We start from the raw sequence: 26,803 nt of genomic DNA, 5'->3' as shown, positions 1-26,803 counted from the left end.
CATAAACAAGGCTGAACTAGACTAGAAAGCGCTATAGTTCTAAACCCAATGATATCAAGCATATAGTTATTGAAATGTATTTTTGTTTAGGACTGTAAGTCGCCCTGGATAAGGGCGTCTGCTAAGAAATAAATAATAATAATAATAATTACTTAACTCCAGGCAAACACGTAACGTCACTTATAGTCTGATTATAGTTCTCTAAAATAAAACCGTTTGTAAATCACCTACACATTGCGTGTCAGGCACTTCTACTTAAAAGTACACATAAGCGAGCTCTAAGTAAACAATAAAATATTGAAATTATAAACCCAATTACACCAAACATATAATCAACAAGTGAACACAGCTCAAAGCGAACACATAGCTTTGTTTACACTCTCTGGCTGAGCCTGATGTATTCTCTCTCTCTCTATCTCTCTCTCTCTCTCTCTCTCTCTCTCTCTCTCTCTCTCATCCTGTGTTTTTTTGTTTATTATATAACCTTCCAATGGCTCGTTTCCTGACCGGCTTTGTCCCACATCCAGTATAGCTGTTCTCGCGCCCACTCCAGCTCTATCTCTGTATCACTTACGTCTTGCAGCTCTTCCCCGTCTAAGTTTCAATTGCAGTTTCGTTTTCGTTTCAGTATCTGTTGTCCGTTCTCTTTCTGTCACGAGTCTCTCGTTATCGCTTTTCTCTTCTCTTAACAAGCATCTTGTATCCACTGCTACTTCCTAGAAATACAAAAATCACTGCGGCCACCTGGCCACGTTAATCCAATCCCTGGTCACATTCAATCAAATCCCCTTTAAATTTTTCAGCTGGTAGTACTACTCCATCTCAGGAGGGCATGTCATTCACCAATACACTTGTGCAACAAAACAAATATAATTTACCAAATCAAAACCAAATAAGCCAACATCAATATTGCCAAAATAATATTAAATCACAAATAGAAAAAGGAAACACACAAAAAAGTGCTTATAAAATCATAAATATAATACATAAAAAACCATTTGTGCAATACAAAACAAACCCCTAATTTGCCTTGGTCACCTTGTGACACTAACGCAGACAAGGATGGGGCAAAGCATGTCACCATAATTCCATTACAGGGCAAAGGCAGTTTGCTCATCAAAATGAGGCGCATGCACATTGTGTCCTAGTGTTAGAGCAGGGGTCCAATCACGGTCCTGGAGGGCTATTCCACCCTGGGTTTAACAGGTAAAGAGATATAAATTACCTTTAGATACAAATAGAACTAGACTAAAAGTGTTTGCCTGGGATGGCATTTAAAAATTCAAAGCAGTTTTTATTTTTTTATTAAGCAAAGCAATATATCATAAAACACCAAAACATATCTCAACTTATCACTTCTGTATACCATTGTCCTACCATGTTTATTTTTCATTATTTTGACTGAAAACATATTAAAATATAAAAACAATATCATAACTGAACATGTGAAACATTTCAACTTTTAACTTATACTCAAAATACAAATGATCTTACTGAAATCATAAGCAAAACCAACAAATCCAAAGCAAATGAACACATTTTCGTATCAATACAAATTCCCCGACAGTTTACACATGGGAGGATTTCATTGTTGTTTAACTTGTTCTGATAATAACACCTTGCAGAGATGAAGTCTTTAGCGCTGGCTAAGCTTTGCTAGAGGAGGCGGAGGGACAGTTGTCTTCTTGACCGAATGCTTCTTATAGTTCGATTGAGCAAATCTGCACCCAGGTCACTGGATTCATGCCTGTTGAAAAGCAACCTCTGGCTGAAAAAGACAATGAAATGCATGTTACTAAACTTAGAAGAGTTTCTCTCTCTGTCATTCTCATCTATAATCACACACAATCCCTGCTTTCTACTTTTTTCCATAGGTGTGTAAATATTTTCAATTGCCCATAATCCTAGCCAAACCCAGGCTATTTTACATAGAAATTAATAGCAGAGTCATATTATTAATTTTGTTACATTACACTTAAAGAAAACACACAACAGCATGATTATTCACCCATTGTCCAGGTAGTGTGAAGAGGATGATGGTGTATGTTTATGGAGAATAGAATACAGGGCAGCAGTGTGGAGTAATAATTAAGGCTATGGACCGGAGTGTTGTGTGTTCAATCTCAGGTGGGGGACAGTGTTGCTGTACCCTTGAGCAAGGTACTTTGCCTAGATTGCTCCAGTAAAGACCAAACTGTATAAATGGGTAATTGTATGTAAAAAATAATGTGATATCTGTATAATGTGAAATAATGTATAATGTGTATAATGTGATATCTTGTAACAGTTGTAAGTCACCCTGGATTAGGGCGTCTGCTAAGAAATAAATAATAATAATAATAATAATAATAATAATAATAATAATGATACACATTTACCATGGCAGTATAACAGCATTCAGATTTGCATCCAAAGGCTGATGTAGCGATAGCGATGCACATCTCCAAAATGTTCAGCACCAGAAGAACTGCTACAATGCCAAAAGTCTGTAAAACACAAATCATTTCATTCAAAAGCCATTGTCTAGACAGCACATTATAACAAGAATAAAGCCTATTATAGGATATACTAGATGCTGGGTTTCATTATAAGATGGTAAAGGTAGTGAGTCCGGAGATCTAATGCAGGACTTTGTGGAGTAGTCCTTTCTCAACAATGATCTTAACTTTAAGCAATAGTTACAGATTCGACTGCATTTAAGGGGTGTTATGTCCGTCCTATGCATCCTAGTATAGTAATATTATAGATAATATTAAATATTACATACAAGGCAGTTATAATAATACAATGGGATTTTAACTATAATAATGATCTATAACTATAAAACTCAATTTTAAAGAGTAAGTAGTGGGGTTCCAAAAAATATAGCATTACACATCATCACATGTTGCTGCAACTGTTTAAATAACTTACCTGCAATTTTTATTTTCATTGATAACATCCTGACAACTTTTTACACTTATAACTTTAAAGTCTGTTTCAAAGCTCTTTTCAAAATGTCTGCTCTAGTGCACTGGGGTTTGAGATCTGTCCTCTAAATCAGGGGTTCCCAAACTTTTTTACTTGAGGCCCACCTGTTCAGCTGCATTAGGAACTGCGGCCCACTATTAGCACTCCTTGGGATAATGTCAAATTAAAAACATTGTATGTTTTAAACCTGTAACATTCTAAATAAAGTTAATCTAAACTGTCCTTTATTCATTTGAATAAATATTGTGAAAGAGGGAAATTGCATAGAATATGCACCGAGTGATTTAAAAAAAAAAAAAAAAAACACTTTAATTTTAGTGAATAAAATAAATTGCAAAAACTAAACAGACATTTTAAATTGATCATCAAACAAGAAAGTGCATGTCTCTTATTATTCCCATTCATAAATACCTGAACAGGAATCACTTTTGAGTAAAACCAGTACAACATGCACAAAAACATAACTCTTAAATCCTAATTTCTGAACACTGTGTAACTAAAACATCCAGCCGTTACCTCATACGATAACTGTCATGCACACAATACAGAAGGAAACGAGAGCCTTGCGGAAGTTACTTTTTTAGCAACTACTCTGTACAACAAAATACAACTTGAAAAATCACATTCAGTGGACTTGCAACACCCCCCCCACTCCCAAAAAAATAAAAATAAATAAATAAATCAGAGTGGAGCTGCACCACTTAACCAAAAGAAAACTTACACAAATAAATCCTTCTGTAGCAAAATTTGAATCAGTCAAATAACTTTTTTTTAATTATTATTTTCCAACAAAACATATTCTAGCGTTATTTTAAGACAACTGTGAACAAGCCAGTAATCAACAAAATAGAGCAGTATATCCAAACATTTGAATAAATCAATTACCGATATGTAAGATTTATGAGTTTGATTAATAACTTGATTTAGTTAATATTGAAACATACATCAAAGTGCTCAATATTTTAAATGTTAATAGCTACTTAGTGACAAAATCGTATTCATTATAGGCATCAATTGAATTTGTTAATGAATGTTATCAAGTACAGAAGTTAGTTTGAAAATGATTCTACAAAAGAAAAAACCCACTCCAGTTCCTCAAAACTGAGCCCACGGTACAAATGCATTCAAACTCCTGCAGCTGCCTTTTTTGTTCTTTATACTTTGCAAAACGTATTCTTTGGCAGCGGATTCGACATATTGTAATTTTATTAATACTGAACACACTTTTTACATCTGCCAGCAGAGCGATCACATGACCTTAACACCACTCTATTGTCAGAGCTATCGTTCTACATTGCGCCTACAGGTAGGCACTCTGTTAGCTCTGATTTGAGAAATTCGGCTTTGATTGACAGTCTTCAATACTCCCTTGTTACACTTTATAATTACAGCTGCCGCCGATGCCTGCTTCTCGCTATTAATAGAAAAAAAAAAACACATAGAATGTCATTGCTCCCGCGGTGCACCCAGGATGGTGTCGCGGCGCACCTTTGGGCTGCGGACCACAGTTTGGGAACCCCTGCTCTAAATCACTGCAGGCAGAGTGATAAAAACAAACAAACAAACAAACAAACAAACAAACAGAACAACCCGTGCTCTGGCTTTTCTGTTCCGTACAACATCGTGGATCATTATTGCTGTGTTACCTCTGGACAATAATCCTTACACTACCTGTGCACTAGAGAGGCCATTTTGAAAAGAAAAATTACAGGTACGTTATTTAAACAGTTGTAGCAACACGTGCGGACGTGTTACACTATTTTTTTTTCCAGAAACCCGCTACTTACTCTTTATGGTATGTACAAATGATATAGAAAAGAAACTGGTAAAAATCAGACAAAAAATTTCTGTTGCTGTATGTGAGGGAGTGTCAATGAAACAGTGAAAGAGAAGCGTGTGGATGAGACAAGAGTTGAAAAGGAGGTGATAAAAAAGAAAAAAACTAAAATGATAAAAGAAGAGAGAGGTTGAAGATTGCAGGCGGTGCAAACACTTACCATGTTTATCGAGTTCAAGTAATGCACGTCGATTAATAACTGGTTATAACGTGGAGATATGTCGAAAGATAATATGGACACGCTTATTGAATAGAGAATAATTCCAAATCCAGCAAAAACAGAACTGACAACGTTCATCCCTAAACATGCTTTCACCTAGAAGTGAAATAAAACAACAACATTACAAATACAAGTTTTATTCTTAATACAATGCATAATCAGATCAATACATTCAGAATTAGGGTCTACGTTACCTCGTATATGATCACATATTCACAAGGGCTACATTTACAACAAGCACACTGAGTGTAGTGCTATTATTTCTGAAAAAAAATCTACTTGACCCTGTCCTTTTTTATTGTGACATGGGTTTTCAATAATGATGTGAGAATGATATTACACCAGTTCTCATATTACTTACCTAATAGTGGCCATCCAGGTTACCAGGTGGAACTGGCTCGTTCTGCTGGTCTCAGAGGATGGTTACGTGTCATTATTTGTTAAACGTTTCCATTACTACTAATTGCATGTGTGCTGTTAATGTATTTCATGTGGTTAATTAACCCTCCTCAGCAATGAGATCAGCAGTATCAACAGCAATTCACTGGAATATGAATAAAACCCTTGGGCAAATTTTTACAGCTTTAAGTAAAATAACATTTTTCTGGTAAAAGATCTATGATTCTTTATTCCAAATTAATTACTTTGTCAAAGAAAGGTGATTGCTACTATAATTATAGTAAGACAAGTACGATAACTTAGTCAGCCAGGTTTCCAAAATCTAGAAAAGTATTGTAAGGTAACGGTATGATGACATCACAATTCTAGAAGAACGCTCCATTCTGGATGCCAGAAGTCATTGTAAACCTAGCAATTGTTACAGGTATCATTTCTCTTTTTAACTATTTGCATACATGTACCCTTTCATTTGTATTAAGGTGACAATGCAGACTTGTAAGAAACACTTCACCTTGACGCACTGTACAATGACATGTGAAAGTTATGTGGACAGCTGCACATATGAGTGTTTACAAAGATGAGGGCGTCATCAACTTGAAGTGCTGGCAAGTTAAGCAGAGGTATGTATGAACAGTAATGAACAGTTTTAATTTGAAATCCGTCTTTCTAATATCTATCAACTATGTAATTTATGGATGGATGCACACAAGGAGCAGTGTTTGTTAGAATACAGATGGGGCAATGTTTGTTATAATATTTGGATATTTGTCCCAGCACTAACAAAAATAATATTATTCCTTACAGCTATTTTCATGTCACACTACTAAAGCCTCTTCTCATCCATCTTATTTGCGACAGTAAGTATGGCTATGCTTTAAAGCTATGCGACAGTAAGTATGGCTATGCTAATGTAAAACTGCATTAAGTTAGAAAGTTCACTACATTTGACTAGCTTTTGTTTTGTTAGTACAGCTTTAAAAAAAAATTCTTCTGTTTAGCAACTTGGCTGGCACTTTTTTTTTGCCTTGTCGTTTACCTGGAAAAAAGCCATTGTTTTTTCTAATTCGACTGTAAGCCGTTTTGGTCTTGTGGATGTTTTGCTGTTGGACAGTACCTGTTTTCCTCTTTTTTGCCAACTGGAGTGCCTATGGACAGCCACACCAACCGATGAGACCGAACTGATGATATTATAAATGGGGACATTGTTTTGTATTGCTTGTTTTGCTATTTTTATATTCATTGCATCTACTCACTGTTACGTGGGTGGAAGGCAAAAGTGATATGGCAATGATGATTATTGTTTCCTTTTCCTCTTGGCCCTTCTCTGCGCTTCAATAGTTTTATTTGGTTTCTCACTCTGTTCTATGCTCACTTGTGTCTCATTTACCTGGTTTACTGGTGTTTATAAAATTACTCTTATAACAAGTATTGTGTGTGGTACAGAAATTAAACGGTTTGTTAATTAAACCTAGCAATCCTATTTTTGCTGTCAATCTCCCTTTCTGCCATCTACTTTTTATAATGTTATTTAAAAAGTCTTTGGTAGTAACCTATTCTGATTCTGGGAATATTGGGTTGGCCTTTTGGTCAAAGGTGGTTGAAAGCTGGATTGCGGTGCCTATTAAGGTGAAGGTTGATTAAGAGGACTTGCTGGGGGCTGCTGTGGCTGCACAAAATAACACTGGTGGCTGCATTTGAGAAATGCTGACCTAGGAAGAGCCTTAATATTAACTACACATTAAATGAATTAGTCGATTTAAGAAAGTTCAGCTACACAAAAAGTGTGTGTTACAGATTGCAGGTATTTCTATTTGTGTATCAAGTATACTGACCAGACCTCTTCTGCGGGTATTCTCCGCTGCAACAGCCAGGGATCCAGAGATAATATACTGTAAGAGATACAAGATTTCCATTGTAAGCCATGATTATAAATAACAACTGAAACTGTAAAAAGATTCAGTAGTATAGGACTTCCAACAGACAGGACACAGTCAATACAGCACTGAAAGAAACAATCAAATTAGTTAAAGCTCATGGGAGGGACCAAGTTCACAGACACACTTATACAATAATAATAGTTCTCAAAGCATGTAAAAGAACTACCTTAGTGAAGACACCAATAAATAACTCTACACATACTAATACATGTATTTAATGCTTTAAGCATGGAAATGTGTATTTCATATAAATAATAGAACTGAAATACTTGAATCCCTACCCTTAATTGGTAAACAACCTCTCATGCAATAAACAGACCTCACATTTAAGCATTGACTATAAATCGGATATAGATTATAAATAGCAATACTGAATCAAATATTAGAAAACAATTCAGTACCATCAGCCAATCAGCTTCCAGCTCTAGCTGGCTTCTATCAGACAGTGGATGTCCTCTAGAACGTCACGGCATCTACTGTGAATCAAACTTAAAATCAATCCGCGCAAGTGCCAGCTTTTGCATTTTGATTTGCCTTAATGAAAGCTCAGTTCATATCTATTGGACAGCAAATACTAAACAGACACAATTGGTCCAAATATATTTTATTATTGAGCAAAACCAGTCAATCAACTCTTTGCACTAACCAAAGCAACCAATCCTGTACCTGCAGAGTCAGCCAATCATAGTCTGTCAGCTTGACTGGCGCTCAGTAACACTGTGCTGTTCAGATATCTGGCACTGTTCAGATAAACTCTAAGCAACTCTGACAAGTAAAACATTTGTTTAATAAAAACATCGACGGGCACTATCACTTAAATAGACACTTAATATTGTAGGGAAATACCTTTTGAAAAATATCAGTAGGTGCCATTTATAGAGAGAAACATGTTTGTAGTTCAAATCTATGTAAGGAAAAGCAATGATAATGCTCAGCAACAGGTCTGCTAATAAGGCCTGCTCAGCAAACAGCTGTACTCTGAACAGGAAACCAATCTTAGCTGAACAGAAGCTGACAAAAGTAGGTTGCTAAGGCAACGACAGTTTAAGCCTTGTGGTTTGGACATTTCCAGATAACTAGAAGAACACATTTTGCAGAACCAAGAAGGAAGCGGTTTGTTGTCAGCTACAATTAGGAAGATAGCAAATGAGTTAAACGAGTTAATCTGGGATAGCTGGGTATATAGCTAGTTGCTAATGATAATATTAATAATAATATGTGAGTAACCATTGAATATTGGAATCAATAAAGGGAACTATGTTATACTCTTAATCACCGTTTGGACTTGAATCATAAGCTATAAAATATGATTCGCTACAATATACACTCTCTCCAATTAACCTTAAATAGCTCTGAAAATATAGATTTAATTGAAATGGCTGAGATTTAAATATATACACTAAAGTAGTTAGAAAAATAAATACAGCATGGCAGAACCACACTCAGATCTTCATGATATAATTTAAGCAGGCAATTTAAGTGTCCTATATAATCATAGGCAACACCAAACCAGTATGACTAGGTTAGTCCAATTGATATCTTACAACTAGCAAGACAATTAGACAAGGACTCGGTTGGGTAAATCCACCCAAAGTTTACTACTGCTGAGATATTAAATGGGATACACAATACATAGATGAGAAGCAACCGATTTAGTATCACACAATAACTAACCAGTATCAATTTTACTTCCTTTTTAAAGCCTCCTACACAAAATGAGCAGACAAGAGAGAGAAATAAAACACAAAGTCAATACTTCACTCTAAAACTTAGTGGAGGTTCAGTAATCAACCAGCAGTAAACAGCTGTCAGCTAATTGTGTCCTCCCAAAATGCAGCAATATCAAGTACCAAGCCAATTCAGACTGCAGTCTCTGAACCCAACAAAGAACACAGGCAACCATATTACAAGTCTGTCTAGAATTCAAACTTCTTACAAATTATAATCGCACAGACTCTACTTTTGGTCTGAATAGGGTAGAAACCATCTGGGTCAAATCTTCCTCTGCCTCTGCCTCTGCCCTCCCCTTTTCCCTGGAGTGATTGGGCCAAGCCGGTTTAAATAAGACAACCACTAAGACAATTGTGAACTATCAAACTGTCGCAGGTGATGCTGAACTAGTTATTCTGTGTAGTAAAACATTGGACTCCTTTGCATGGAGGATCTCAGTAAGCTACAGTGCACGGTTCATCAACTGATTCAGATTCAGTTATGTTAAGTTTGCCAACTGATGATGTGGAGCAGAACAGTAATTGGATGCCCGGAAATATGAATAACAGTGAGTTTTGGCCTCCTTTAGTATTCTGGATGAAAAATGAAATATATAGAAATAATATGTACAGCTAAACGTGTCCAAGTATCTTATAGGAATGAAGTCAGACCATGGAAATCTACATCTGTGATTAGAAACTTTGGATCAAGGGACTTGTTATGGAACCAACTAGAGCTGAACCTGGTACAGAATTTAAATCCTGCTGGGAAAGTGCGGATATGCTGGACATGTACTAGACGATTTCAAATATGGAATGTACTTTGATATAAATAATAAACGGTTAGGGGTTTTTTTGAAGGAAGGATAAAGAAAGAGCATCCCGCCAGTAGATGGCTCCCTTGCTCCATGAAATAGGTCAGTCCATTAGTTGTTTTGTCCAGAAAATAACCTGGAGTCTTTAAGAAAATAAAATAATTGATTGTATATCTTATCTTTAGAAAGCATGACGCTTGATAAAAATGCACAATTTCGGCTAAAAAAGTGGACGTTAATCCCACCTATAAATTTATGTTTCCAAAGACAAGATTAGGAAGGGATTCTTTGCAACATTTAAATCAACATTAAAACTTAGCAGCCAAGGTCTTAAGAAAAAACCTGTTTCGGCTGGATTTTGTATGAACAAAGGACAGGGTCACACTTAGTTCAGACATTACAGTGTTATGGAAGTTGAATGCATTAATACTGGCCTGTACTTCCATTCAAATTTTAGAGGGAATCACCAAAGAAATAAAGTGATATTATAAATTCTACGAGTGACTGTTAAACTGAATTAAATTAATTAAAGTGTATCTTATAATGACATTTATAGTTAAAGAAGGTTCAGTGCTAATTGACACTGTTTATAGTTTATAATGGTCAAAAAATAGAAATTAGACACAAAGGTATTGCAAATTAATAAAATAAATGATTAACCTTTTCTAGACAGAATGATATTTGAAACTAAAAATACCTATTTGATTTCATAGGATTATGTTTTAAGTATTTGGTATAATGGGAAAACATATTATTTAAACTGACGAGTGTTATTGCTTGTTCATGACTTTACTGTAGTGATAAAAAGATTAAAAGCCGGAGCAGTATTCAATTGAATTAATTGGGGAATTGGTTCAGTTTCTTTCTCCTTCTATTAAACAAAAAGACCTTTAGACATTATAATATCTATTAAATTACAGAATATAAAAAGGTATTATGCTATGTTTTTGTGTTAGTTTGTAATAATATACTATAATGTAACTTGTTATTAATCCACTATACTATTGTCTAATGATGGTAGATGGAGTCATTATAATGTGGTTCTTTAAAACTGCTGCCTAGCATTGAGAAAAAGGGGCCTCTCTCCTTATCAAGATGTATGGGCTGTAGAAAAAGGAGGGGTCTTCTCACATTCCACTTTAGAAAAAAAACTGCGAGTGTTAAGGTTTATGGAATTAGTGGTTTAATACAGATAAAATATATCTTGAAATAATATGCAAAAATTATGGCATAACAGACATTGATAGGTCATATATCTGAAAAAAAGTGCTTGCACAGACTTTAGCCTTGAAAAAACAAGAGAAAATTGCTTGCAATAGCATATTCTCATGGAAATTGCTTGCAATAGCATATTCTCAGAGTCAGATACAGATCAGAAGCCTGGTATATTATGTCTGTTAAGAAATAAATAATTGTAATGAAAATTATTACCACTTAAACTTGGTGAAACTAATTGAATATTGTATGAGGCAATCTTTTGTCAAATACTCTGTTAGACAATTGTATATAGAATGAAAACTGACTCATTATAAACATATTGAAACACAATGAGGTTAAAAGAAACACATATTTTTAATTTAACAAAATATTATCAATTAGAGATGATGTCACATATTAAAACATCTCTCATATATAACACATATAAAAAATAGTGTTTTGCATGCACATATAACAGTAGTGTTTTTTATATTATAAACCAGGATCCTGGGAACCTTGGTTCACTTGACTTTTCAGATAAAGGAGGGGCTCGGAGGAAAGAAGGGATGAGATCATAGGTTTGGAGTTGGACAAATATGAAGTCTTGAATTTATTGGTACATGACTCCAATTAAATCTGAAAAGTTGTCCCAGATCTTTTGAAAACTATTATTTGTAAAAAAGATAAGAACTGTCTCAACAGATTAATGATTGGATTTAATTGAGGCGTCCCACGTATTCCAATGAGACGAAAAACCTATATAACTCCTAAGTAATTACAATGGAGTACCACACTCACACCAGGCAGGGTGAGGTGGTCCATCCTTTGCAGACTTACACAATTGAGCTGATTGAACTCAGTTTCATTTGCTTGGTGAAGACAGTTCTTGTATTTTAACTCTGCATTTATATTGTATCGAAGGGTAAGCATTAATCAATTATTATTTTATCTCACATGTATTGAATGCTTTGCTATAAGGGATTTACACTATGTTTTAGAATGAAGAGAGTATTCTGTTGAATGTGCTGAAATATACCATTGGGTGCTTTGGGTGATGTGTTCTTGGCCTGCCCGCAGGCCCTGCAAATACATATAAATGTATTAAAGTGTTAATGTTGATATCTGTTAAGACACTAGACTGCCCAGAGTGTCTATCAGCTGGGGATATGAAGTAGCCTGTAGCTACTCAATCCAATATTTAACCGTTAATAAATCGAATGAGTACTGATCATACTCTGATTCGTAAAAAAACTTTAAATACAGTGAATTTCTTGAGTACTAAAATAGTCATCTGGATATATTGCGGGTCCAGTGCATGAACAATACCCCACAAGGAGTAATAACATCTCTGTCCTCCTAACGTCTCCCCTGAGATAAGAGTGTGTGCTGAGCAAATAAAAAGAGTACGTATGAAATCTGAACCCTCAGAATTTGTGACAAAACAGATCAGTGAGTCAGTTAGGATCAACACTGCAGTGCAGCCCCTTTACCCTCCAGTGCAATAGTATCTTACCAACTAAACAAGCCAACACTAAAATGTCAATATGAATGTGTAAACATTACCAAAATGAATTAACTAGTGAAATTATAAAACATAAAGTGAACACACATGTATTTATTAAAAACACCACATACCACAGCAGGAGCCTTTCCACACGCGTTAACTCTGGAATTATTAACTGTTCTAGTCTGTTGTTGAAGAAGCCAAGTAGAACAGAATATTTGTTACTTCTGCATAACTGAGCAAGTCCTTGGTCTATATTTTCCACTGTGACCAAAATGCAAACTGCCCGTGCCATAGAAATGAGGTAGGTGTGCAATTTGCCACAGTGGAAAACCAGGCCACATGATTACATTTTGTTTTTATGGAAACACTAATGTGTACAGATTTTCTTCTTTAGCTCCCCTAAAAGCAGGCTGCATGAAAGACAAACAATATATTTAGCAAGGTAAGATCCTGTTGAGCACCATGCATGAGACTGTTACCCTTGGATCTTGAGAATCTTCTGAAGATGCAGGATGTGAGCTTTCATTTCTGGAACGGTAACCGAGATATTCCGTGCCTACCTTAAGTAAATTGACAGCAATCTTCTAGAAATGTACAGAGTGGCCTATTGGGTCTCCACTGGAACCTGATCCTGGATGTAAGGGCTATTTTATCTCTCTGCCCTGTTTGGAGCATACTCTGTGACATTTGAATTGGACATTTCAAATTGTGAAGAAAATCTGGGGTAAAATCCATGAAGAAAAGAAGGTATTATTTAATTTCCTTACCCATACACCAGTCCAGAGAGGTAATGCAATGGCTCCTATAAACGAGTGCCTAGTCACCATATCAAGACCAAACGGCAGACTCATGATCCCAATCATTATTTGCACGACCTTGCAAAACAAAAGCAGATTTCAGGATAAGAAAACTCATGAATTTTAACATTTTACACATTTTGCAAATAGAGAAAACATTTAATTGGTATCACACATTGTTGTTTAAATCGTAGAGCTGAACGATTCATTCAAATGTGGATTCAGATTATATTAGGGCACAGCCTCTGTAAAAACTGGCTAGATACAAAAGTACAAAAATATATGTAAAGATTTTTTTTTTTTTTAATAAAATAATGTGCCACTTACATTTTTTAACAGTGGCATATAATTGACATGTTCTCATATTATTATTATTATTATTATTATTATTAATAATAATAATAATAATAATAATAATAATAATAATAATAATAATAATAATAATAATATTGTGAAGCCATCTTGAGGCAGGGAATGCAATTTAAAAGTTTAAAAAAGTGGTCAAAATGTGAAAAAAAACCAAACAAACAAAAAAAAAAACACAATACACACATCAGTTATGCTAATACTGTATCCTTAGGAAATGATATGTATTGGCTTGCTCTTTTGAACATGACATCCAGAAATGTGTCTAGCACTCTGGGAAAGGTGGATTGGGCTATCCCTCCAGACATTTCCAAGTGTGGTCTGAAAGGAACCAGAGGCTAAGTAGTGTAGAGAACACAGCACTTTCACATGTGCAGGGATAGCTACTGCATTATCTGCAAGAAATGCAACAAATTGTTTATTGGGGAAACTAAAAGGCGTTTAGCAGACCGGTTTGTAGAACACTTCAGAAGCATTCGCATTAACACCACTGCATTTCCAGTAGCCCATCACTTCAACAGTGATGATCACACTGCTGAAGACATCACAGTCGGTGTGATCAATCAGTGCTATGGAACAAATGTTGCTCGGAAACAAAAGGAACACAAGTTTATCTTCAAACTGGGAACTTTGGAACTTCTTGGAATGAACATTCTATTCTAATAATAGAATTAATATAATAATAATAATTAATCCTTCTGAAGAAAAATATAGTAACAGGGGAGATCTGGCTGACTGTCTGGCACATCCATATTACTGCAGGTGGAGGGCAGCAGTCTCGTGGGATCCGCCTGTCGGTCATGGCGATGACACGGAGAGGTGGGGAAGAGGGGGTGTGTGCTTTCCCTCTCTCTGAGTGGCTGAGGGGCGGGCCTTGGGAGACTGCTCGGCCCTTAAGATCTGGCTCGGTTGTGCACTCGGGTGGCTGTGTTTGGGAACACACAGTGACACTGACAGAAGACGTCAGTTTTAAAACAAAACGAGGAAAACCTGGCTGGGGAAAACAGCTGACCTTAAAATAATTTAAAGAGGAAATAAATAACAGAAATCATCACATACCCAAGGGGACGTGTTTAGTTGTACGGGGAACTCCGGCCATCCCAATGTATAGGGTAACTGAGCGTAGGAGGGAGGCTCGTTCTGACCGGCTTAGCGGCAGTGGGGGCACTGCATAACAGCACTTTTGTTTGTAGTTTTATTACTGTGTTTTATTTTTCCTTTTTCTTTCGCCTTTGGTTTTCATTATTATTTACGAGCACTTGTTGTGCCTGTACCTGTATTGGTAAACACCGTGGTTCTGGTTACTGTTGTCAGTATCCAGTCCACGGACAACAGCGCCATCTACTATACAAAATAAATTGGTGCGTCTGAGCGGCGTTACAAATAAAGTCTCCTTGTGTCAGTGAATTGCCCACCACCCTTCCATATATATATATATATATATATATATATATATATATATATATATATATATATATATATATATATATATATATAATTACACACGCATACAGTAGAGTCAATTATCCAAACTAATTTGGCCCGATACTAGTTCACATAATCGATTTGTATGGATAATCAAACAGGTATTAATAACAATTACTGTACCTTTAATAATGATTAGAATAAAGTTAACATACACAAGTACAGATTAATCTGTTTTATATAACCTCGCTTAATATCATATCCTGTTTATTATCACGATTGTCTCACAAACCTGCTTATTTTCACATTTTGTGCAGCCTGTCAAATGCTACGTGAGCAATCTTAACAGGATACAATTCAGTTACAAAACACCAACGTCGCCAAATTTTTCTTCAACAGTCTTATACAAATACACACAAAAAACACCAGGTGCAGCGCCTGGTGCAGCGCCTGACTGATAGCTCTCATCAGTCGACAATTCATGCCTTTTTTAGATAATGACACAAACTGTTTTGTTCCAATTAATGATATAAAACGTATTTGTCCTAGTAAACTATAGGCATGTGTTTAAATGTAAAGAATGACTGAACGTATAGTATTAAAGCATGACTCTTTAATTCACCGTTAGTTTTCTTTCTTTTTTTTTTCCTCACACTTGTAGGCTGTCATAGGCAAACGTGAAACTCCGTTTACATCATGAGCCGCCTTATATTACAGATTACGCCTGCATGACAATCGTGATATAAAGCAGGTTCATCTGTACTTTAGTACACAAGTACCTACTGATGATATAGAGCTAGTAACCTATTCTATCACATTAAGCATACAAAATGACTAAGCTTATAAATCATGAAATTTAAGCAATTCAGAAACACCTACAGTTAAGGCAATGAAATACTGTAATTAAACGTATACCAAACTTTGAAATCCATCAAATACAATTCAGCACAACTTTGACAAATTACAGAACTTTAGGAACATAGATAGGATCTCCAGCCCTTACTGACAAAATAGACGAAAAATCAAGAACGAGGTGACTGTTTTAATTTGCTTAACTGCAACAATTTAAAGCACACAATGCTCCACTAAGGTTTTGATGGTCTGAATAATTCTGTAACTTTCATTTGCCTCAGTCTGCTGGTCCTTTTATTCTGGTAGCTAAATTTCGTTGCCGTTTTAGCAGCAGAAGCTGTGTGTGTAATACACCACGCGTAAGTCATCAGTTGGTTTGGTTGATAAGACAGTAAGGTTGATCAAAGATCGGATAATTGATTCTCTACAGCGTGCGTGTGTGTATATAAGTATGCATGTGTAATATATATATATATACCACATACCAGGGATTCCCAAACTTTTTTTACCTGATAATATTTAATCAAATGAATAAAATGACAGTTTAGATTAGCTTTATGTATAATGTTACAGGTTTAAACATATAAATGTTTTTTAATTTGACATTTTCCCAAGGAGTGCTAATAGTGGGCTGCAGTTCCTGAACAGGTGGGCCTCAGGTAAAAAAAAAAAGTCTGGGAACACATGATATAGAATAAAAACATAAAAATCCAGCCGCAACCTCCTAGATAACTGTCATGCACACAATACAGAAGGAAACGAGCGCCTTGCGGAAGTTACTTTTTTGCAACTACTCTGTACAACCAAATACAACTTGCAAAATCAGTGGACTTGCAACATCCTCCCCCACCCCCACCCCCCCCCCAAAAAAAGAAAAAAAATCAGAACTGTGCCACTTAACTTAAAAGAAAACTTACAAAACTAAATCCATCTGCAGTGAAATTTGAATCCGTGAATTTTTTTTTTTTAATTATTATTATTTTCCAACAAAACATATTCTAGCATTATTTTAAGATGACTGTGAATGAGCCAGTAATTAAAATAGCAGTATATCCAAATATTTTAATAAATCAATTACCGGTATGTAACAAGATTTATTAGTTTGATTCATAACTTGATTTAGTTAATATTGAAACATACATCAAAGTACTCAATATTTTAAATGTTAATAGCTACTTAGTGACAAAACCATATTCATCATAGGCATCAATTGAATTTTTAAATGAATGTTATTACAAAAGTTAGTATGAAAACGTTACTACAAAAGGAAAAACCCATTCCAGCACCTCAAAACTGAGCCCAAGGTACAAATGCATTCAAACTCCTGCAGCTGCCTTTTTTGTTCTTTATACTTTGCAAAATGTATTCTTTGGTAGCGGATTCGTCATACTGTAATTTTATTAATACTGAACACACTTTTTACATCTGCCAGCAGAGCGGTCACATGACCTTAACACCGCCCTATTGTCAGAGCTCTCGCTCTACATCCCGCCTACAGGTAGGCAATCTGTTAGCTCTGATTTGTGAATTTCTGCTTTGATTGACAGTCCGCCAATACTCCCTTGTTACACTTTATTTTCCTATAATTAGAGCTGCCGCCAACGCCTGCTTCTCGCTATTAATAGAAAAAAACACATAGAATGTCATTGCTCCCGTGGCCCACCCGGGACGGTGTCGCGGCGCACCTTTGGGCTGCGGACCACAGTGCGGGAACCCCTGCCATATACAGTGCTACAGTATTTCTGCCAGTATTGTGCTCTCTAAGCTTAAGAAATCGCTACACACAATGTGAATATTTTGCTGACTTACCCCCAAAGCTTTGGGCTGTCCTCGTAGAAATGTCTGCATCGACCCTGGCAGCTGTCTTGCCTCTGTTCCTGGTGCAGCCTGGCCAGCACTGTTCAGGGGGGAACTCTGAGTAACAGTAACTGTTACATGTGAAGCCATGGCGCTTGCCTGGTCTGGTAGTGGCACATTAAAAAAAAAAAAAAAGAAACACAAATCGAGTTCATTTTTTGGTAATCTGGATACATTATGATCTTGAAGAGATGTTTTTTCTTCTGGCAAATGTTGAGAAATGTATTCCCTGTTTGATTTATGACCTATGACGTGTGATTACAATTTTTAAAAAGGCAATATGTTAAATATATAAATGCTGGTACCTTATTGTGGGCCCCGACTGTTGTGTGTAATACTTTTATATAAACATAAAACATGCCAAGACAAATATGTTATTCCCAGCATCAAACCCGGACAGCACTGCACTGTTAGTTACTGTTCACTGTTCAAAACACCACTTGCACCTGGAGCACCCACTGTTGGACGTGATCATGTAGGTGTTTTAAAGTGTGTGTTATTTCATGACTGAACCCCGTGGTTTTGACTGGCTGTTCACATCGTTGTGTTTAGTCAGTAGTCGGTCGTATTATTTAAAAGCAACTATAAAGCTTCGTTTTGACCACTGAACTGTTGTTTATAATCACTGCCTCGCCTCGACAGGTGCACTATGGAAGTGGGATGGACGTCTCTGCACTATCCAGGCTGCTGAAAGCACTGGCTGACAGATGAGAGGTTGCAGATAGAGAGAGAGAGAGGAGGGATACACGGCTCTGATTGAGAGGGTCGGTATCAGCACCGGCGGGACCCGTGATGGCAATACCCAAGGCACGGGTGCATCATGGAGTTGACGGCTGGCTAGATTTACTAACCCCAGCACCTTCTGCCCCGATTGTTTCTTTTAGGTGCCATGAACCTGGATACATCACCCTCTTGTGCCCCTCGGCAGTGGAGTGCAACATGGTGACGTGCTATCTGGCATCTGAAGCAAGTAAGGAACAGAGAAATGGTCGGGCGGGGCCTTGTATCATTGATGTGGTGGTTGGTAATGTGACTACACAAGCTTTAGTGGACTCAGGGTGTGCACAGACCTTAATTCAATCAGCTCTCTCAGGCGGTGTGTCACGGCGGCCACAAGGCAAGCTGGCGATCTCCTGTATCCATGGAGATATGGCGACATACTCCACCCTAAAAGCATACGTGTCGATAGGTCAGACACAGTGCCACCTCACAGTGGGGGTGGTGGAAAGGCTGCTGCACTCCGTAATTCTGGGCTGGGACTGGCCATAGTATTGGCAATTCATCCAAAAGGCAGACACAGCAGGAGAAACAATTGGTGAAATTTCCCCCCTGCAAGCTGACCTATTTTCTCCCCTTTTTCGTAAAAGTCAAAAAATGGGAAGGTGCATCTCTAAAACGAGACTGGGGACTGGTGGGAGAGAGCGTAGATGGTATCAAATGCCACTCAAATGGGGCAATTACTGTATAGGGTAAACCTTGCCACAGGCACACAGGACAGCCTGTAACAACTGATGGTTCTCCCGTCTTGTTGGCCAGAGGTCACGAGGTTGGCGCATGACATCCACTTTTCCAGACACTTGAGAGCCGACAAGACGAAGGAACGCATATTGGCTCGATTTTATTGGGTAGGGCTTCATAAGGAAGTGTCAAAATATGTAACCACGTGCCCAGACTGACAGCGAGTAGCGCCAGGTCACGTGCATCCCGCCCCTTTAGTCCCACTGCCAATTATTTCCACTCCCTTTGAATGCATTGCAATGAACATAGTGGTCCCTTTGCTACCTTTTGATTCCAGGTATATGCACACATTAGTAGTGGTAGATTATCAATGTGATATCCAGAGGCAGTTCCATTGAGGTCCACTAGTGCCACTGCAATAGCCAAATAACTAGTGCAGATTATGTCGAGAGTAGGGATCATGGGACTAACTTTCTGTCTCAAAAGCTACAGCAGTTGTATAAAATATTAAATACATCCCATCCGGACATCTGTTTATCATCCACAGATGGACGGTTTGGTGGAACGGTTTTGAACCAAAATGCATGGATTCTGACCTATCGAACAGGAGACAAGGTAATGCTGCTGCTTCCCACATCGGAATCTAAACAATATGCTAAATGGTAGGGGCCACATGAGGTGATTCAGGCTGTAGGGAAAATAAATTATGAAATTCGGCAGCCCGATCGCCACAATGAATGGGAAACCTACCAAGATGAACGCTATTTCAAAGTTCGATGCATATCCTGTGCCTCAGGTCGATGAGCTTCTCGACAGACTGGGGACAGCAAGGTTCATCTGGACTTCAGAACTGACGAAGGGATACTGGCAGATTCCCTTAACCTGCAGATCATGTGAGAACATCATTTTCTACCCCTGATGGTCTGTTTCATTTCACAACCATGCCGTTTGGGCTACATGGTGCGTCCGCTGCCTTTCAGAGACTAATGGACCAGCTTTTACACCCACATCTTGAATATGCAGCAGCGTATATTGATGATGTGGTTATCTTCAGCTCCACCGGTGAGAGCATTTGGATAGGGTCACAGCCATCCTGCAGTTTCTGAGGGTAGCCTGGCTGACAGCCAACTTGGGTAAATGTGCATTTGCCAAAGAAGAAACCTAATATTTATTATGGGACATGTTGAAACCTGTCACCATCAAAGTCCAGGCTTTGGTGGATACTGCAATCCCGAAAACCAAGTCCCAGGTGAGGTCTCTCTTGGGGTTGGCCAGTTATTACCGACGATTCATACCAGGTATGCCACAATGGTCAACCCTCTAGTGAACCTCCTAGAAAGAATGCACCAAATTTAATTAAATGGACATGATAATGTCAGGGGGGCTTTTGATAACATTAAGCGACGACTCTGCCAAGCCTTGGCTCTGATCACACCAGATTTTGATAAGGAATTAATCTTCCACACCGACACTTCAGATGTTGGTCTGGGAGCAGTCTTGTCCCAGCAAGTCGATGGAGTAGAACACCCTATCTTGTATAGAAGCAACCCTTCATGTATTTCATGACACACCGTGCAGGGAAAGATCATCAAAATGCAGATTACTTTTCCTGGGAGGGGGGTGTAATGGGCAAGGTAGGTTCAGCCGAGTGTTCCTTCGGCTCCACTCTGAGCGATGGGATATGTGACAGACAGCGAATTAATCTGAATCAACAATCTCCCCCTCGACATGTGAGGGTGCTGTACAACAGGAACTGTGCACCTCGTACTGAATGGTTGGGTAGTTCATTCCAGGGGCAGTCGGAAGCCGTCCATTTAAGAAAGCGGCAGTTACGTACAAGGAGTCATCACCCTAGTACTGTAAGCAAAGTGTCAGTCATGAATTGGAGGCGACGTGACTGAACTAGCTATCGGAGGGGGCGGGGCTCAGGGTTCCTTTGTTGTGGTTAATGGGAGGAAACAAGGAGGGTGGAAATGTGAGTGGAGTGTTTTCCTATTTGATTAAAATATATTTGTAGCCGTAATAGTAATACGCTACCCATAATGGAAAGTACGTCATCCACAAATATTGATCCATGTTATTGCTACATTGTTTAGCAACAGGATGTAAACACTAAGGGTTGTGTACATATAGCTTAGTATTTTGCTTAAATATTGTTAAGACTTTAAAACTATTCAATACAAATCCAAAACGTAATACCCACACAAATGCCCAAAACTAACCAAAAAATTAGGCACCCGTCAAAAGCCATTTTACACACACTAAATAAAAGACAAGCCCAACTGAGCGTGAACCCGCCCAATCTGGCAACACTACACTGAGTGACAGGGGAACAAAATGGTAATGTGTAAGTTTAGCACTTTTGTGCAATTTTATTATTCACAAAGACAAAATAATAAAACAAAAACCTAACTCCCCTTGGCGTACTAACTAAACTTTTTCACAGTCCATAAACTATCAACCAGATGACGGTCCGGCCATAGAGGACGCAGAGCTCGCCCTCGTGGCCCTCCCCAAACGAGCTTCCTTCACCCGGGGCTGGGCCTCACAGAAGTTACAAGCCACCTCCTTCTCGAGGGCCATGGTGGCATATTGAACGCCTAAGCATCGCACGCAGAGGGAATGCTTGTCTTCCTGCGGGATGTTGGTGTTGCAGGCTGTGAAAGGGTGGAAACCTGACTTGCCTGACATGGGCCGGTTGTTTTGCATGGGACATGCAGAAACACACCACTCACACTGCGCTCGAGCACTGGTTAAGTGTGAACGCCGTGTTCTGAGCCCGTGCGCACCGAGTACCATGTCACTACGTGCACTGAGTAACGTGCAACACCATGAGCTGTTGTGCTAGGTCTAGGCAGTGGTTAATACCACATGCACCGCCGAGGGCTGTGCGCACTGTGTACCGTGCAGCTCTGAGTTTGCCCATACTAGCTTCGTATGCAGCACGAGCACCGTGTGCACCGAGTACCGCGTACTGTGCAGCGCTGTGATTGAGCACTGATGCTGAGGCACTGGGCACTGTGTGCTGTACGCACTGAGCACTCGTGCACTGATACCTGAGTATCAAGGGCTATCCGTGCGCCATGGTACCACAGCACCGGGGATGCAGCTACGCAATGTGCCTACGCTAACCGCATGGTCAACACACCTGGTCAGCGCGTAGCTTGTACCAGGGGGACACAAAGCCGAAGCCACGGTGGCCGAGTTGAAGCAGACAGCAACACATGAAAAGATAGTATAGGGGAGAGCACATGATTTGTTTACAAGGCCCGACTCACCAAGGTGGGCGGGTCTACACAGCCGGGAGGGTCTACTCGACAGCGGGGATGCAGCAAGGCCTACCCCTGTGGAGGAACTGTGTACTCTCCGGAAGAAAAGACAACCATTCGCGGATGACTGCACAGGCAGTTGCTCACACACGACAGACAGATACAAAGAGCGGCCTACCACGCAAGCGAGGAGGCTGCTGAAAGACAGAAAGGCAAAAAGGCTTGTCTTTTCAAAGTTGTTGATTCCGGGAAAGTGGCAAGCCAGCTTTCAGCACGAATGCAAGGGAAATACAATCGACCCGATTCGTCTCGAGAAGCTTTTTTTCTATCAGTACGCTATGGGCAGGCATAACCCATACGTAATGTCTTTGTTGGTCATCTTCGAATTGAAAGGGAACTGTCATGCACACAATACAGAAGGAAACGAGAGCCTTGCATAAGTTACTTTTTTCGCAACTACTCTGTACAACCAAATACAACTTGCAAAATCACATTCAGTTGGCTTGCAACATCCCCCCCCCCCCAAAAAAAAAAACAATAAATAAATTGGAGTGCAGCTGCGCCACTTAACCAAAAGAAAACTTACAAAAATAAATCCATCTGCAGTGAAATTTGAATCTGTCAAAAAACGTTTTTTATATATATATTATTATTTTCCAACAAAACATATTATTTATTATTTATTTCAAGAATCACAGTACAAGTAATAATACAATTAAGTGCAAGATAAATACAATGACTTTGGTTCTAGCAAGTACAAGTATGACAAAATATGATTCAATAATGGAGCAGATAATGATAGTGACAGCAACAGTGATAGTTGCATCAGGATATAATTAAATATAAAATACTACAACTATAAATGCAGTAAAATTGGGGGCAGATAAGAGCAAGTAAAGCGCAATAAGAGCAAGTAAACCGGTATGTAACAAGATTTATCAGTTTGATTCATAACTTGATTTAGTTAATATTGAAACATACATCAAAGTACTCAATATTTTAAATGTTAATAGCTACTTAGTGACAAAAAACGTATTCATCATAGGCATCAATTGAATTTTTAAATGAATATTATTACAAAAGTTAGTATGAAAACGATTCTACAAAAGAAAAAAAAAACATTCCAGCACCTCAAAACTGAGCCCACGGTACAAATGCATTCAATCTGTTGTAGCTTTTTTTGTTCTTTATACTTTGCAAAACGTATTCTTTGTTAGCAGATTCGAGATATTGTAATTTTATTACACTTTTTACATCTGCCAGCAGAGCGATCACATGACCTTAACACCGCCCTATTGTCAGAGCTCTCGTTCTACATCCCGCCTACAGGTAGGCACTCTGTTAGCTCTGATTTGTGAATTTCTGCTTTTGATTGACAGTCCGCCAATACTCCCTTGTTACACTTTATTTTGCAGCTGCCGCCGACGCCTGCTTCTCGCTATTAATAGAAAAAAACACATAGAATGTCATTGCTCCTGAGAACCCCTGATCTACCAGATGTTATTCTATTTCCATAGATTTTACCTCATTTCTTTTGGTTATATATATATATATATATATATATATATATATATATATATATATATATATATATATATATATATATATATATATATACGTAAACAAGCTAGTGATTAATTGACTATATGTTTACCTTAAGGACACCTATAACAAGCTACTGAGAATACTAAATCTGGAGTCAATTAACCAAATATTACAGCTATTTTAAGCATTATGAACTTCTGGCATTTTGCCCGTGGAGTTTGCAAGTATTTTCTTTTGGTTATTACACACATGGGATGGCAAATAAAAAACATTAATTAAAGTAGCTTTACTAGGTCGTGCCACATCCATGCTTGGTTTTCCAACACGTGGAGTCGAGCTAGAAGTGGTGGGATTGAGATTTTGAAAATAGAAAGGTAGATGATACTAGCACGGCTATGTTGTTTCCTGGCTTTGGTCTATTTGTCAGCGGGATAGATTTACAGAATCTCACTTCAGGTTGATGTTTCTACAGATCAAACATGCATTCATTATAGTTTTTCTTTGATTGTGTACATTATTACATAATATGGCAATCATCGTGTTAACTGATCAATGCAATAATGTAAAAATTCAGTATTTTGTATTATGAATCCCTTTCAGAGTGATATAGATTTATTGATTATCATCCCAACAGTCACTACCACTGTATGTGGAACTGTCTGTGACTGAATCGTTAACTTCTATTAAGCGTTTATCTTCTATATATATATAATAAATATATAATAAAAAATATGAACTAATATATATATATATATATATATATATATATATATATATATATATATATATATATATATATATATATATATATAACCATCCCTGTATCGATACAATAAAATTAATAAAATTGTGCAATGTCTCAGGGCGGAAACAGAGATATCAATATTAAACACTTTTATATTTGTATATATATATATATATATATATATATATATATGAGAAAATCCAGGATCATTAATTACCTGTGTGTCTTCCAGGCTCTTTCACCCCTGGTGAGATACCAGAGTACATATCCTGAGTTGGTGTCTGCAGCTCAGTGTAAATGTGTTCCATCTCTATAGCTAGTGCTCTAATGAAGAGAGGAAGAGCTGCACATGTTCCTATCCACACATCCACACACACTTTGACCAACCAGTGCAGGCTTGTTTAAAGATGTTTTCAGACCACCTCAGGAAGTGGTTTAAAGCTGAAATACTACTGTAAGGGCAGCGTGCGTTGAAGCACTACGGGACAGCAGTGTGGAGTAGTGGTTAGGGCTCTGGACTCTTGACCGGAGGGTCGTGGGTTCAATCCCAGGTGGGGGACACTGCTGCTGTACCCTTGAGCAAGGTACTTTACCTAGATTGCTCCAGTAAAAACCCAACTGTATAAATGGGTAATTGTATGTAAAAAATAATGTGATGTCTTGTAACAATTGTAAGACGCCCTGGATAAGGGTGTCTGCTAAGAAATAAATAAAAAAATATCTCACTACTGTGGTCTGGACATGTATTATTGTCTTTATTTCTTCTGCAAAAATAACAAGCATGGCTGAATGGAAATTTAAAATGAGATCCATCAGTAACATGAAAAGTTGCTCATTGTCACTTAATTTACCCTGACATGTTATTAGGACCTGCACCCTGTATCGAGTTGAAAAACATTTGCAGTAATCACAGCCTTGACTTGATGTGACATAGACTCAACAAGCTGGAGTGATGAATGCATCATTCATCATTGAGATCTGGGGATTGTGGTGGCCATGAAAGATGCCTGAAGTCTCTGTCATGCTCCTGCCCCTGCTTCTGGCACGGTGCATGGGTGCATTATCATCTGCATCAGGGTATAAGTGCAGCAGTGTTCGGTGCACTTGATCTGCAGCAGTGCTTAAGTAACCTACTGCATTTGTTCAGTAATCAAGGGATCCAGGATATACCAGGTGAACATGCCCTACAATATCTCCACAAATTCTATATTACACAAATAATTCATTTAGGTCCAGTTATTGTCCAGCGTTAGTTTACAAAGCAGGTCTGTGACTGCTTATCGATGTGGAAGTAGCTTTAAAAGTTATTGGAACATCAACGAAGTACAAGGCAAAACCTGGCCAAGCACTGTCTGACGTTCAGTCAGCATCTTCAGCAAGATCACACTCCTTCTACTGTCCAATTACAAGCAACTTTCCCAGAAGCATTAATAATAATAATAATAATAATAATAATCTAGGAAATATTCAAATCCATTACCAAGGGAAAGACATAATAATAATAATAATAATAATAATAATAATAATAATAATAATATTATTATTATTATTATTATTATTATTATTATTATTAATAATAATAATAATAATAATAATAAACACTTGTTTTAAAGGCGCTGTTTTGTACACTCATTTCGCAGAGCTCATCGGCAGCGTTGTTATAATGGAGGACTGTATTTTGTAGAACAGTGGTGGCCAGTACACCAAACACTGCAATCCATTTTGGTGGATCTCAACGGGCTCCGTGATCCACCAGTAAGCTATGACCAACAATTATTGGCGGGATTTAATATAATCGTATCCAATACGTTATAGCAATAATAAAACAAAACAACCACAACAACAAAAACGTAACAAACGCTCTACGCTAACTTTTTCTAGGCACATGTGCACCAGAG

General features: G+C 37.8%; 1 protein-coding gene across 3 annotated transcripts; it reads right to left on the bottom strand.

Moving 5' to 3' along the window:
• Window positions 1–1,288: 1,288 nt before the first annotated feature.
• On the bottom strand, window positions 1,289–25,286 carry LOC131722000 (membrane-spanning 4-domains subfamily A member 4A-like). Of its 3 annotated transcripts, XM_059015501.1 has the most exons (7): window positions 25,123–25,285; window positions 17,841–17,992; window positions 13,359–13,466; window positions 7,259–7,315; window positions 4,968–5,123; window positions 2,379–2,486; window positions 1,289–1,768 (listed from the first exon to the last, which is right to left on the bottom strand). In XM_059015501.1, exons 1-7 carry the CDS (start codon window positions 25,211–25,213, stop codon window positions 1,742–1,744), a joined length of 699 nt encoding a protein of 232 aa, XP_058871484.1. In that variant the 5' UTR covers window positions 25,214–25,285; the 3' UTR covers window positions 1,289–1,741. The 3 variants fall into 3 exon arrangements, with proteins under 3 accessions (XP_058871484.1, XP_058871486.1, XP_058871485.1); XM_059015503.1 differs by lacking the exon at window positions 4,968–5,123 and having other exon boundaries at window positions 25,123–25,286; XM_059015502.1 differs by lacking the exon at window positions 13,359–13,466 and having other exon boundaries at window positions 25,123–25,286.
• Window positions 25,287–26,803: the final 1,517 nt, after the last annotated feature.

This window comes from Acipenser ruthenus, chromosome 50 (assembly GCF_902713425.1).
Source record: "Acipenser ruthenus chromosome 50, fAciRut3.2 maternal haplotype, whole genome shotgun sequence".
Lineage (NCBI taxonomy): Eukaryota > Metazoa > Chordata > Actinopteri > Acipenseriformes > Acipenseridae > Acipenser > Acipenser ruthenus.
This window is presented reverse-complemented; position numbering and strand designations above follow the sequence as displayed.

What these genes read in the sequence shown, in the direction of transcription:
- LOC131722000 (XM_059015501.1), bottom strand. Translation starts at nt 25,213, where the DNA reads ATGGAACACATTTACACTGAGCTGCAGACACCAACTCAGGATATGTAC. An exon ending in AGAGCCTGGAAGACACACAG is followed by an intron (nt 17,993 to 25,122) that starts GTAATTAATGAT and finishes TGCCACTACCAG; the next exon opens with ACCAGGCAAGCGCCATGGCT. An exon ending in CTCTCTGGACTGGTGTATGG is followed by an intron (nt 7,316 to 13,358) that starts GTAAGGAAATTA and finishes TATCTCTTACAG; the next exon opens with TATATTATCTCTGGATCCCT.